Here is a 14,939-nt window from a genome sequence, read left to right on the forward strand (position 1 = left end):
GAAGACGAGGCTGGACGGTGAGAGCCTGGAGTGTGGCTTTGTGTGTTCCGTTGCTCCCACTGGGCTCGGTGATGGCTGCTCATGTGCCTTCTTAAGGCAGTTGTCCCTAGGTGAGTGTCGGGCTTACCGTGACTAATGCGTTGACTGCAAAGATTGCAGATGGCAACGCTATTGTCAGCAGCGGACACGTTAAAAAAAAGCCCACACTGTGGAGCCATGTGCCGGTGTCCTGGGAGCGCCAGATGTGACCGTACATGGTCGATGACTCGCTACTGATACATTTGCAGTCTGCTTTGTCCCTCCTGTGCAATGTAAGTTATCCCTGCTTCTCCTCCCTATCTGCTGGTCCATATCTCCCTCTGAACTCCCCTCCTCTTCCTCTCTTGTGGGCACCCATGTGACATCACTAGACACGTCATCATCGACGTCACCTTCCCCACCGCTATAAGTAGAGATCTCGGAGTAGGCAGCAACACCGGGGACCAACCTCCTCCTTGGGCTGATCTGGGTACTGTCGCCAGACTGCTGAGTAGCGGTTGTTGCTACCTCCTCTTCCTGATCCAATACCAAGAGTGGCTGCGCATCAGAAATGTCTTGATATAGATCGGAAAATAATTCCTGTGACTCAAGCGGAAGGTATGTGGTGGTGGTGGTGGCGTTGTTGGTGGTGTTACTGTCTTTGGGGGTGCACATAGCAGAGAGTGAAGAAGAGGGTGCAGATCGAGAGGATGAGGAGGGTGCAGAAGAGTAAGGCTGAGTGAGCCACTCAACCAAGTCTGGTGCGTCCTTTAAATGAATTGAACGCACCTTCTGCAACTTCCCACTTTGGCTCAAGCCTGTTGCTCCTGCCCTACCCCTACCACCCCTGCGGAAGGGCCTGCCTTTTCCTCTGCCTGTCATTTTTTAAATGACCCTGTGACAAAACTCTCAGTCCCTATACTGATAAAGGACTGCTGCAGTATAGGGCAGCGGTCAGCAGTAGTGCACCTCAACCCTATGTATTGTGGACCTATACCAGTCCTTATGGAATAGCAGACTGTACCTCACTCAACCCTATGTACTGTAGCACCCTAGACCTTACCAGTCCTTATAAGGACCTTTGTGGAACAAGTAGGTTGTGACTGATTAGCAGACTGTACGTCAGTCCCTATACTGATGGACTGCTGCAGTATAGGGCAGCGGTCAGCAGTAGTGCACCTCAACCCTATGTATTGTGGACCTATACCAGTCCTTATGGAATAGCAGACTGTACCTCACTCAACCCTATGTACTGTAGCACCCTAGACCTTACCAGTCCTTATAAGGACCTTTGTGGAACAAGTAGGTTGTGAATGATTAGCAGACTGCAGCAGAAGGGCAGCAGTCAAGTATAATATTCTTTCTATATTTGGAAGAAAGAATATTATACGTGTACAAGCCTATTACCATACCAGTCCTGAAAAGAACCTTTGTGGACCTAGTAGTAACAGCTACTGATTAAACTGACTGTCCCTCACTGCCTCACACACAGCTTCCTGCCTGTCCCTATATAAACTGACAAAACAGAGGCTGTTGGAACAATAACTTGAATAGCACTTTTGTGGACCTAATAGTAACAGCTAATGATTAAACTGACTGTCCCTGCAGCACACAGCGTCCTGTCCCTTTCTCTACACTGACAAAAGACACTCGGGCTGCTGCAACAATCACTAGCACAGCACTGCCTCAAACCTATATCCTGAACTACACCTAACACCTATACCATGATACCAGTCCTTAAAAGAACTTTTGTGGACCTAATAAATAGCGATTTGGGTCACTGAAGTCTCTCCCTGCTCCACACAGCAACCTCTCCCTATTGTGACAGAAGAGAGAATGTAAAATGGCCGCCGGATCGGGTGTATTTATAAGTTAGGGGGAATGTCCAAGTGTCCATGTGCTGTAATGTCTCAATTGGCTGTCCTGTACCCCATGATGGATGTGTCATCATAGATCAAAGTTCTTTTACACAGTAAACACAGAAGTCCGCCAGGCGAACGGCGGCAATAGTTCGCCGATTGGGCGGACGGCGAACAGCCGAAATTTGCCGCGAAACGACCGCCGGGCGAACCGTTCGGCCATCACTACTTAAAGGCCCAGTTTATGGAGGTACTCAAGGTTATTCCTGATCAGCAGGCCCAAGATTTGGCCGAGATTAGCAGAAGTATTGTGTTTTACAGTAGACACTATGAAAGATTCTATTCTCCAGGCTCATGCTAGGGCTGGTACATGTGAGTAGAATCCTATGGTTGAAAAATTGGTCAGCTGATGCGCCATGCAAAAATCTCTTGGCCAGTTTCCTATTTCATGGTGACTGGTTATTTGGAGACGATCTGGATAAGTATATCCAAAGAATTTCTAATGGGAAAAGTCGTCCTCTTTCTGGTTAAGAAGTTTAAGCATTTTTCTTTTAGGCATGCTTTTTCTCCAGTGCCAGGGGCATCAGCCTCCAGGCAGTCGTGGCGGCTTTCTCCATCAAGTGCAAGAGGTAAACCTCAGGGTCAGTCTAAAGGTCAAAAGAGGACCTAGAGGAGGAAACCCACAAAACAAAATACTAAAGCCTCTGTATGAAGGGGCACCTCTGCTCGCTCGAGTGGAGGGGGGGGGGGGGAGGCATCTACGGTTTTCAAGTATCTGGCAGGAACAATGTCAAGACAGATGGGTGGTTTCCTCAATATCTCTAGGTTACAAACTAGAGTTTTAAGAGTTCCGTCTCCTTGTTTTCTCAGGTCGAGCATTCCCAGAGATCCAGTGAAAAAGACGTCTCTCTTTCTAGCTTTGGATCATCTCTTGTCTCAGAGTGATATCGGGGGTCCCCTTGGAAGAGCAAGGATTGGGTTTGTTTCAAACCTTTTCACGGTTCCACAACCAAAGTGGATGTCAGACCCATTTGAGATCTCAAAGATCTAAACCGTTTTTTGAATATCCGTTCTTTTTGCATGGAGTCAATCTGATCAGTAGTCTCCATCCTACAAGGGGGAGAATTTCTGGCGTGAATCGACCATCAAGGATACTTATCTCTCCGTGTGCCGTTTCTCCCCCCCCCCCCCCCCCCCTCGCCGTTCGGTCTAGCTACTGCACCTTGTGTGTTTTACAAAGGTCCTGTATTGAGCACTTATCGTCTCATGCTTCTCAGAGAGCCCACGTTGTGTCAGGCTAAGGATTCGAGGTATAACCATGCTAGCCTACTTAGATGATCTACTCTTGACAGATCAGTCGGTTGCTCACTTAAACCAAAATTTGGTCACCGCAGTTGGCTACCTGGAATGCCTAAGTTGGATTCTCAACCTAGAGAAATCCTCCTTTAAATCCTTCAAGGAGATTGCAGTACTTGGGGCTGATCATAGTTACAGTTCAGAAGAAGGTGTTTTTGCCCCAGGGAAGGGTCAATTCCATAAAGGAGCTGATTCAATTTGGTCAAAACAAAGGAAGAATCCTTCTATTCGACTTTCCATGAAGTTATTGGAGAAGATGGTGGCTTCTTTTGAGGCTGTTCCTTATGCGCAGTTTCATTCAAGACTGCTGCAAAACAGTATCCTGTCAACTTGGAACAAGAAGGTCTAAGTTCTGGACTTCCCAATGCATTTATCCCCTGAAATGCGTCAGAGCCTCAATTGGTTACCAGTTACCTGGAAGGTGGTAACAGATGCCAGCCTTTTGGCCTGGGGAGCAGTCCTGGAAGCCTGGAGTCTGTCCAAGGGAAATGGTCCAAATCAGAGATGACCTTGCCCATCAATGTTCTAGAGATTCAGGCAGTATGCCTGGCCCTAGAGGCCTGGATGCTCACACTACGGAATTATCCTGTCAGGATCTATTCCGACAATTCCACAGTAGTTGCCTATATCAATCACCAAGGGGGCATGAGAAGTCGTATGTCCCAGAGAGAGGTGAATCGTATTCTTTCTCGGGCAGAAAACATTCCTTGCTTATCTGCAATTTTCATTCCAGGGATAGAGAATTGGCAAGTGGACTACTTGAGTCGCCAACAATTGCTCCTGGGAGAATGGTCCCTTCACCCCGACATCTTTCTGTCAATATGTCAAAAATGAGGAGTCCTGGATGTGGATCTGTTTGCGTCCAGGTTCAACAACAAGATTTTCAACTTTGTGTCAAGGACAAGGGATCTGATGGAATTTGGAACAGTTGCCTTGGTTTTTTTCCATGGGATCGGTTTTCACTGATCTATGCGTTCCCTCCTGTTCCGCTGCTTCTACGCTTTCTTCTTCACAGGATCAATCAAGAATGAAAAGAGGTGATTCATGTGGCCCCAGCATGGCCCAGGAGATCTTGGTTTGCCAAGATCATAAAGATGGCAGTAGGGGACCTTTGGACCCTACCACTGTGGCCAGACCTTCTTTCACAAGGTCCGGTATTCCATCCTACCTTACAAACGCTAAATTAAATGGTTTGGCTATTGAGACCCACATTCTGAAAGACTGGGTTGTCAACTTAAGTAGTTTCTACTTTGGTTAATGCTAGGAAGCTGGACTCCAGAGTCATACTATAGATTCTGGAAGGCATATGTCTCCTGGTGTGAATCCAGGGGTTGGCACCCCAGGAAATATGCCATGGATAGGATCCTTGAATTCCTCCAGAGGGGATTAGAAATTAAGCTGGCCTTAAGTTCTATCAAGGGCAAGGTGTCGGCCATATGGGTGTGTTTTTGTTTTTTGTTTTTTTTCCCAACGACCACTCGTTTCACACTCTTTGGTTCATAACTTTATTCAAGGGATAACACGGATTAATCCTCCAGTTGACCAGGTGACCACCCCTGAACCCTTGGCACTTGAATTTAGTCCTGTTGGCATTACAGAAACAGCCTTTTGAGCCAATACAAGATATTCTCTTGGTCCTCTTGACGAGGAAAATGGTCTTGGTTGCCATATCTTCTGCTAGAAGAGTATCAGAGTTTGCTGCTCTTCTTTTTTTTTTTTTGTAAAGAGCAATATTTGATTATTCATTAGGATGAGGTTGTTTTGCGGCCTTACCCTAATTTCCTACCCAAGGTAGTGTTCGGTTTTCATTTGAACCAGGATATTGTTCTGCCTTCAATTTTTCCAGAACCTCGTTCTGTGAAAGAGGTCGCTACGTTCTCTTGATGTGGTGAGAGCGGTCAAGGTCTATTTGAAAGTGACCGCTCATATTTGTAAAACAGATGTTTTGTTTGTGTTGCCAGACGGTCCTAAGAGGACAGGCAGCGTCAAAATCTACCGTTTTTTAAACGGATTCTTCAAGCGATTGTTTAAGCTTGTGGTTTAAAGAGGGAAAATTCCTCCTTTTCATGTTAAAGTGCACTCCACCAGGGCCATTAGTGCTTCTTGGGCAGTGCATCACCAAGTCTCCATGGCTCAGATATGCAAGGCTGCAACTTGGTCTTCAGTCCATACATTTACCAGATTCTGTCGGGTAGATGTAAAGGTCATGAGGATATCGCCTTTGGGCGCGGTGTACTGCAGGGTGCAGTATGACTCCCCTGGTCTCTTAGTGCTCTAATTTGTTCTCTCCCTCCCTTCAGTTGGCATTGCTATGGGACATCCCACATAGTAACTACTATGGCTCTGTGTCCCGTGATGTACAATATGAAAATAGGATTTTTATAACAGCTTACCTGTAAAATCCTTTTCTTTTGAAGTACATCACTGGACACAGAGGTCCCTCCCTTCTTTGGTAAACACGTGTATTGCTTTGCTACAAAACTGAAGAACTCCCAGCAGTGGGAGGGGTTATATAGGGAGTGCACTTTTTGTCTTAGGGCGTGCCAGTGTCCATCACCTGAAGGTGGCCTATAACCCACATAGTAACTACTATGGCTCTGTGTGTCCTGTGATGTACTTCAAAGAAAAGGATTTTACAGGTAAGCTGTTATAAAAATCCAGTTTTAACGGCTTGGCTATTGAAACCCACATTCTGAAAAAACATGGGCTTTCCGGGTCATTTATCTCTACCTTGATTAATGCAAGGAAGCGTTAGAGTCTGGAAGGCTTATGTTTCCTGGTGTGAATCCAAGGGTTGGCACCCTCGAAGTATTTCATAGGCAGAATTCTTGCCTTTCTACAATTGGAGATATAGATGAATTTGGCCTTGAGTACTATTAAGGGCCAAGTCTCAGCTTTATTGATCTTATTTCAAAGACCGCTTGAAATTAGTTTTGTCAGTGTTACAAAAACAGCCATTTGAACCGATACAACATATTGCCTTAGTCCTTCTGACAAGGAAGTTCGTGTTCTTGGTTGCTATATCCTCAGCAAAGAGGGTTTCGGAATTGACTGCTCTTTCTTGTAAAGAGCCATACTTGATTATTCACGAGGACAGAGTGGTGTTGCACCCTCGTCCAGTTTTTCTACCAAAAGTGGTCTCCGATTTTTACCTGAACCAAGATATTGTCCTGCCATTGTTTTTTTCCAAAACCATGTTCCAGGGAAGATAAGTCACTACATTGTCTTGATGTAGTAAGATTGGTCAAAGTCTATTTAAAGACAACTGCTCAGATCCGGAAGACTGAGGTCTTATTTGTCCTGCCAGAGGGTCCTAGGAAAGGACAGGCAGCGTCAAAATCCACTGTCGCTAAATGGATTTGGCAAGTTATAATTCAGACTTATGATTTAAGGGGCAAGATTCCAACTTTTCAAGTCATAGTGCACTCTACCAGGGCGGTTAGTGTTTCTTGGGCAGTGCGTCACCAGGCCTCTATGGCTCAGATCTGTAAGGCCGCAACTTGGTCTTCAGTATATACATTCACCAAGTTTTATCAGGTGGATGTAAGAAGGCATGAGGATATCACCTTTGGGTGCAATGTGCTGCAGGCAGCGGTATGGGTCCTCTATTCTGGGGGTGCCCTAAGGGTTGTCTCCCTCCCCTCAAATTGCATTGCTATGGGACGTTCCACATGGTGATTACTATGGCTCTGTGTCCCGTGATGTACGATAAAGAAAATTTCATTTTTATAACAGCTTACCTGCAAAATCCTTTTCTTGGAGTACATCATGGGACACAGAGGGCCATCCCCTCTTTCTGGGGTTTAAGTATATTGCTTTGTTACAAAAACTGAGGTACTCCTGGTAGGAGGAGGGGTTATATAGGGAGTGAACTTCCTGTATTTGGTATACCAGTGTCAAACTTGAAGGTGCCTATATACCCACATAGTGATTTACTATGGTGCTCTGTGTCCTATGATGTACTCCAAGAAAAGTATTTTACAGGTAAGCTGTTATAAAAATCCTATTTTTCGGTTCAGCCAAAGTAAATTGAGTTACGTGTACATAGTGATCTCAAGTCTCCCTGCCCAGTGGTATTGTAGTGGAGTTCAGTTATATACAGTATATTCAGTGAAGGTCAATAACAGTATATTCAGTTTATAAGGCTTTGGGTAAAACAATGTTTTTTCTATTGCAGATTTCACTAAATCTAATGACCGTAATTGTATAAGAAGAATTATTGCTTTTAGTTTAGGGGGAAACAATACAAAAATGACAATCCTTTGCAATTTACCACCCAGAATAAAGTGTTTGTGTGTGTGTGTGTGTGTGTGTGTATGGATAGAGATTATATAATTACACATGCTGTATTCCCAGAAGTATCGGGATGCCTGCCTTTACACACACATGAACTTTAATGGCATCCCATATGTGGGGTTCAATATTAAGGTGGCTCCCTCAATTGCAGCTATAACCTCTTCAACTCTTCTGGGAAGGCTGTCCACAAGGTTTAGGAGTGTGTCTGAGAATGTTTGACCATTCTTCCAGAAGCAAATTTTTTAGGTCAGGTACTGATGTTGGATAAGAAAGCCTAGCTCACAGTGTCTGCTCCAATTCATCCCAAAAATGTTCTATCGGGTTCAGGTCATGACTCAAAGTTCCTCCACCCCAAACTCGCTCCATTGAAAAAATGCTGTGCAAATGCAGTGTGACATAAAAAATTGCAAAACCCACCAACTTATTCTCTAGGGCCTCTGATTTAAAATATATATATATATGTTTGGGCGTTCTAAGTAATTTTCTAGTAAAAAAAAAAAAAAAAGATTTTTGTATAAGCAAAAAGTGCCAAAAAGAGCCTGGTCTTTAACTGGATAATCTACATTCTTTAAGGAAACAGTTTTTTAGCTTGGCATGTGGAGCTTGTAAAAAATAGACGTGCATGAACAATTAAAATGTTATAAATAACCTCTAATGCAGAAAACTATGAAACGTTTTAAGTGGATCATCCATGCATAACCCTAGAACAGAAAAATGTTAACCCATAAAATGAAATAAGTAAAAAAAAAAATATATATTTTTTTGTAAAACTTGAAATGCATAATGAATGTTCTTGCATGTTTTACATATTTTTTTGTAATAAACGGACTATAAACATAATTACTATATTCTATGCCAGCTTTTTTTTTTTTCTTTTTAACTTAATTCATGGTAACTGACATTCATACTGAACCTCCTCTTACTACAGGCACCCATTCAGTGGGAAGAGAGAAATGTTACAGCCATTAAGGGTCCGGGTGGCAAATGGATGATCCCCCCTGAAGCCAAAGAATCTATGGATAAAAACAAAATGGGTCTTAAAGGTAACCCGTTTTCTCATCCTTCTGCCTGTCTAGGACAATTTATGTGCAGTATGTGAACATTCATGTATGTTTTTTCAGGTCCTTTGAAGACTCCAATTGCTGCCGGACATCCGTCCATGAACCTGCTGCTAAGAAAAACATTTGATCTTTATGCCAATGTCCGCCCCTGCGTCTCCATGGAGGGTTATAAGACTCCTTATACAGATGTGGACCTGGTTACTATTCGAGAAAACACTGAGGGAGAATACAGTGGCATTGAACATGTGGTATGCAAGTTTGGCAGTATTTATTTTGCTATTTAAAGCTTTTTGCTATCACTCATTTTATATAGTTTAATGATCTTTCCAAATGCATTGTCCTTCAATAAAAAAGGGATTGTTCTCCAACTGGCTGCAGTTTTAAAACTTTCTATTCATACTTGCTGCTCCTCGCTCCACAATCTTCACATGCTTAAGGGGGCCTCCATGAGTTGAACTGCCACAGACCCACTCGCCACCAACAAGCTCCAGTGCTACCTCACCCGTGCACTACGATGCACACCCAGTAAGTGTAACTGTCAACCTGTCTAGTTGTAAGATAAATTGAACCAATTCAGAAGCACTCCCTCTAACCCTTTAGGGGAGAAAATCCAAGGCAGTCCTTCCATTTTCAGTGGATTTGTTAAATACTTGGGCATTAGACTCACACCTGGCTCAGCTAAGTTGTACAAGGCTAATTTTTCAACCTCCTCCTAGCTAAGATCTGCTCCAATTTACAGTGCTGGAGGGCAATGAATCAAACTTTGTTTGTGAGGAGTAGTACATTTAAAATAACTCTGTCTTGGGCGCCAAATCTGATTCAAACACTGCCCATATCGGCCCCCCCAGATGTTCTTCAGCTACTTGCATTTCCTACTTCTTGGTTTCATATGGGAAGACAAACTACAACACATGCAAATTTCTCTCCAAATGTGAGATAGGGGGGAGGTTTACTAGACACATTCCGATGTCACGTCTATCACACATAATTGGTGCACCCAGCGCAACGTGAATGAGGACCGGAATGCACTCTGGTTTCATCGTCCTGTCTCCTTTGGTTCCCATCCCATCTTTTTAACTCCCTTAGAATGCATCTGAGGGTCTGAGCTACGCTTTGGTTCATTTCCGCAACTTTCCCATTAACTGTAACATTTCCAAAACTCTCACTTATGACCCCGGTATTGGGAGTCTTAGAATTCACTGCATGCTCTGCCAATAAACGCTTTAAATGTCTCATGGAAGTAGGCAGGTTAAGCCTTATGTGAAAAATTGAGAAAAACTCTGCGCCAAAAAATAAACTATAAACCTGAAAATTAATTAATCTAATGCTGCTCCCCTGAAAAAGAGAATGATGCACTCCTCAGTTCAAATTTAGATAACATATAGGGGGCACTGGTTGGGAAAACATTATCATCAACGTGAATAATACCCCTCTCATTAACAATTAATATTTTGCCACTCTTAGACAAATATCATTTGTGCAACTACTCATAATATATATCATATGTGCAACTACCGTATTTATCGGCGTATAACATGCGCCCGCGTATAACACGCACCCCAAGTTTAGGAGGGAATTTTGTGGAAAAAACTTTTAGGAGGGAAATTTAAGGAAAAAAAACTTGCATTTAAATGCCCATCAATGCAGCCTTATCGGTGTCCATCTGAAGCCTCGTCAGCGTCATTTGCAGCCTTGTCATGCAGCCTGTCCTCATTTCAGCCTTGTCATGCAGCCTGTCCTCATTGCAGCCTTGTCATGCAGCCTGTCCTCATTGCAGCCTTGTCATGCAGCCTGTCCTCATTGCAGCCTTGTCATGCAGCCTGTCCTCATTGCAGCCTTGTCATGCAGCCTGTCCTCATTGCAGCCTGCCGTCATTGCAGCCTTGACATGCAGCTGGTCCGTCTTAGTGCATTGTCCGCTTATGTTTTTAAAAATGGCGCCGCCGAGATGTCCCGTGTATCTCGGCGGCACCCGGAATCTCTTGGCGGCTTTCGTCGCTCTCTGACCTTCTCGGCGGCTTTTGGTCACCTCAGCCCTTCTCGGCGGCTTTCGGCCGCTCTCGGACCTTCTCGGCAGCTTTCGGCCACTTTCGGCCGAAAGCCGCCGAGAAGGTCCGAGAGCGGCCGAAACCCGCGAGAAGGGCTCTGGGAAGCTGAAAGCCGCCCAAAAAATTGTGCGGAAATCGCGGAGTATCGGCGTATAACACGCACCCGCGATTTTTCCCCTGATTTTAAGGGGAAAAAAGTGCGTGTTCTACACCGATAAATACGGTACTCGTAGTACATTCACCATAATGTGTAAATAAAATTGAGTTTACAACAATTCACACATTGTGATAACACCCCAGTGACAGCAGTTACTGCAACAACTATATTAGAAAAGACCTACATTTTTAACTATTCCAGTAGTTCCTTTTTATAGCGTGATATGATTGCCACATGCAGAATGATGACAGATCTTTTGTGTAAAAGAATGTAGCCACAACCTTTTACGTGATCCTTCACCACAGCCTCGATTATCCACACCCAATAAGTGATTGTAATGCGATTTCGCTTACCAGATTTTATTGACCACTTTATTGAAACAGTCAGTGATCGCCTCTGCAGGGTTGTGCCTGCTAACATGCTTTTAACCTGTAGATAGATTGAGCCTTTCTCCTCATAGACAGGTATGGTAAGTGCGATATATAGAAGACAGATGGAGAGCTTCCATAGCGTAATTCAATTTTATTAAAAAATTTAAAATACGCAGCCAAATGGCTCCTTACTTGTAAAAGTGCCTTTCCCCTGGCACTGGGGCTGCTGGCATTATTCTAGGGCGAGCTGGAATACAGAAGGTATCCACACTATCCACTGCAGTTAGCGTGCGTTCCACACCCTCGCACCTTTTTCCAGAAGGACTGGATGTCCTGCGTGACCTTACACTGCCTCCGACGTATGTTTCGTTAGTATAACGTCTTCAGGGGGGGCGCCCTTCTGTATTGGATACCTTCTGTATTGCAGCTCGCCCTAGAATAACGCCAGAAGCCCCAGTGCCAGGGGAAAGGAGCCATTTGGCTGTGTATTTAATTTTTTTTTAAATAAAATTGAATTACACTATGAAAGCTCTCCATCTGTCTTCTATATATCGCACTTACCGTACCTGTCTGTGAGGAGAATCTATCTACAGGTTAAAAGCATGTGAGCAGGCACAACCCTGCAGAGGCGATTACTGACTAACTTTTTCAATAAAGTGGTCAATAAAATCTGGTAAGCGGAATCGCATTACAATCACTTATTGGGTGTGGATAATCGAGGCTGTGGTGAAGGATCACGTGGAAGGTTGTGGCTACATTCTTTTACACCAAAGATCTGTCATCATTCTGGGTGTGGCAATCATATCATCATATAAAGGAACTTTTTACTGGAATATTTCAAATTTCAAGGACTTTTCTAATATACTTGTTGCAGTAACTGCTGTCACTGGGGTGTTATCACATGAATGTGTGAATTGTTGTAAAATCAATTTTATTAACATATTATGGTGAATGTACTATGAGTAGTTGCACATATGATATGCTATATATTATGAGTAGTTGCACAAATGATATTTGATTAAGAGTGGCAAAATATTAATTGTTAATGAGAGGGGTATTCTTCACGTTGATGATTTTTTGCCAACTAGCGCCCCCTATATGTTATCTAAGGTAAAGCCTTATGCATTTCCTACTCGATCATGATGGCTATCTCAGTTGGCAAAACCAAATCTCATTGACTGCCTAATGGTGCATTGTCCTATTACCACTTATGCCATTTCTGAAAGGCTACTTTGGTCCAGGTTGGGTTTTCCAGGACCACTACTTCATTTAAGAACCTTTGCCGAGAAGAGACAAATGTCTTTCACTTGTCTCAGGTGTGTAAGCTCCTTACAGCACCGCCAACAGGCTACATTCCACCTTCTATCTGTAAATGGGGGGAAGAGATTCAAATGTGTTTTGCCCCAGATCAAACTGGAGGCTATCATGTATGCTCATAAATCGTCTATAGCCAACAAGTTTCAACAACAAGGCATTTGGATCCTTTCATGATGGTATAGCCTAGTGATGCTTCTATTTAAAGAGGAAGTAAACTCCTCTGTTTTGTTTGTACCTACAGGTAAGCCTTATTATAGGCTTACCTATAGGTACTGTATCTCCTAAACCAGGGGTTGACAAATTTGCTTGGAATCTAGGAGCCAGCTAAAAAAGTTAGGAGCCAGGTCCGTGACGGCGATCTGGACCTGTCCCTGGCCTGACATGGAGACGAGTGAGGGGAAGATAGCCCCCAGCCCCCCACCTGTCTCCAAGTCATTGCCCATAGCTCTTAGAGGGACATTTTATTTTATTTTTTTTCAAATGACGATTTTTTTTTAAAATTGCATTTTAGTGTAAATATGAGATGTGAGGTCTCTCTGACCCCAGATCTCATATATAAGAGGACCTGTCATGCTTTTTTCTATTACAAGGGATTTTTACATTCCTTGTAATAGGAATAAAAGTGACACACATTTTTTTTTTAAAAGAACAGTGAAAAAAATAAAAGTTAAAATAAGAAGAAAAAAAAATTTAAACGCGCCCTGTCCCGCCAAGCTTGCGTGCAGAAGCGAACGCATATATGAAAGCAATGTTCAAACCACACATGTGAGGTATTGCTGCGATCGGTAGAGTAAGAACATGCAACCTGTAGAATTTTTTAAACGTCGCCTATGGAGATTTTAAAGGGTAAAAGTTTGTCGCCATTCCATGAGCGGGCGCAATTTTGAAGCATGACATGTTGGGTATCAATTTACTCGGCGTAACATTATCTTTCACAATATAAAAAAAAATTGGGCTGACTTTACTGTGGTCTTATTTTTTTTTTTATTAAATAAATTATTTTTCCCCAAAAAAAGTGCACTTGTAAGTCCGCTGTGCAAATATGGTGTGACAGACATTATTGCAACGACCACCATTTTACTCTCTAGGGTGTTGGAATAAAAAAAAAAAAAGTGTATGTATGTATGTATGTATGTATGTTTAGGTGTTCTAAGTAAATGGAAGGAGATATCTCCATTAGCATTGCTGGTTGTAATTCCAACGGCCACCACAAGAGGGCGCCAGATTCCAGAAGGAATAGGATCACAGAAGGCCTCAAAGCCGGGGGCTCAATTACCGGCGGCGCGGCCCGACTCAATCACGCCGGGGGGGTCCACGGAGACAGGATTACCCCCAGCTGTGCTGCGCCAGGTCGCTAATTCTAGTCGCCAATGCGACCTGGCGCCCGGGTTTTGTCGAGCCCTGTCCTAAACGTGCATATTTACTGTATACTGTGCCGATTATGTAATCGGCGCATGTGCTCTGAAGAACCGTCCGTTCGTGCCATTTCTTCAGGGCCTGTACTGTGACTGGCGGCTCCCACGTGCATGCGCGGGAGTGATGTCATTGTGGCTCCGGCCAATCACGACGCCACAGACTGCGAACCCAGAAGTAACACCGGGGAAGATGTCGGAGTGCAGGCACTGCTGCAAGGCTTCATTCTAAGGTATGCATTTCATAATGAGCTAGTATGCATCATTATGCCTTTGTCTTGCAGGTTTGATATTTTTTTTTTCTCCACGGGGGTTTACAACCTCTTTAAACCCAGTTGTTCAACCTCTGCTGGAGATGCTGTTTTCATTCAGGCACCCTTCTACATGTCTTGGTTGAAAATTCACCCATTTTGGGCAAAAGTACAAAAGCTGGTACACCAACTTGCATTGGTGGATCTAGGCCATCATCATATGGGTTATAATGGGTTACTTGCTTCACATTAACCATATTCCACTAATTCATTACAAATCCTCCCTGACTGTTCACTTCCTAACGCGAGCTTGCATGTCCACAATGTGCCATCCCCCATTATCCTGGTTCTACAAAGTAAACTAGATTTGACAGATGGAGGCCCTTGCTGCCTCCCTCTATCACCAGAAGGAAACGTTTTAATTTGTTGCCTCTCTGGATTTGCTTGACTCTCCCAATCCGGATTTATACAGGATGTATAGCTCAACCTTCAACCAGGAATGCATGGACAGTTCTACCTTGTTTAGTTCTGGTAAGATTCCCCTGTTGTTCTAATTACAATTAAATAGAATGGACCTGGTTAAACCCCCCTGATGCATTCCTCTCCCTGATCCCCCCCCCCCCCTTTATCTTACCTTACCTCTTAACCCCCACTTTTTATTTTATTTAATTGCTGATTTTCTAGCGCTGGCTATATTTTTTTGACTGAAATGTGTCCTGTTCAGTGGGAAGAGCTGAATGTCAATCCATGTGTGTCCGTTTCCACTCGACAGAAGTTGGACATTTTTCTGTCTC

General features: G+C 43.7%; 1 protein-coding gene across 1 annotated transcript in view; it reads left to right on the forward strand.

Moving 5' to 3' along the window:
• The window catches only part of IDH3A (isocitrate dehydrogenase (NAD(+)) 3 catalytic subunit alpha), a 51,790-nt gene that overhangs the window by 24,614 nt on the left and 12,237 nt on the right, over positions 1–14,939 (forward strand). Inside the window, exons 4-5 of the mRNA XM_077474252.1 lie at positions 8,458–8,572; positions 8,651–8,838. Coding sequence (XP_077330378.1) covers positions 8,458–8,572; positions 8,651–8,838 — 303 coding nt within the window. The remainder of the gene's footprint in view (positions 1–8,457; positions 8,573–8,650; positions 8,839–14,939) is intronic.

The sequence above is a fragment of the Lithobates pipiens genome, unplaced genomic scaffold, assembly GCF_037356315.1.
Source record: "Lithobates pipiens isolate NorthernLeopardFrog02 unplaced genomic scaffold, aLitPip1_a1.2 Scaffold_8, whole genome shotgun sequence".
Taxonomy (NCBI): Eukaryota; Metazoa; Chordata; class Amphibia; order Anura; family Ranidae; genus Lithobates; species Lithobates pipiens.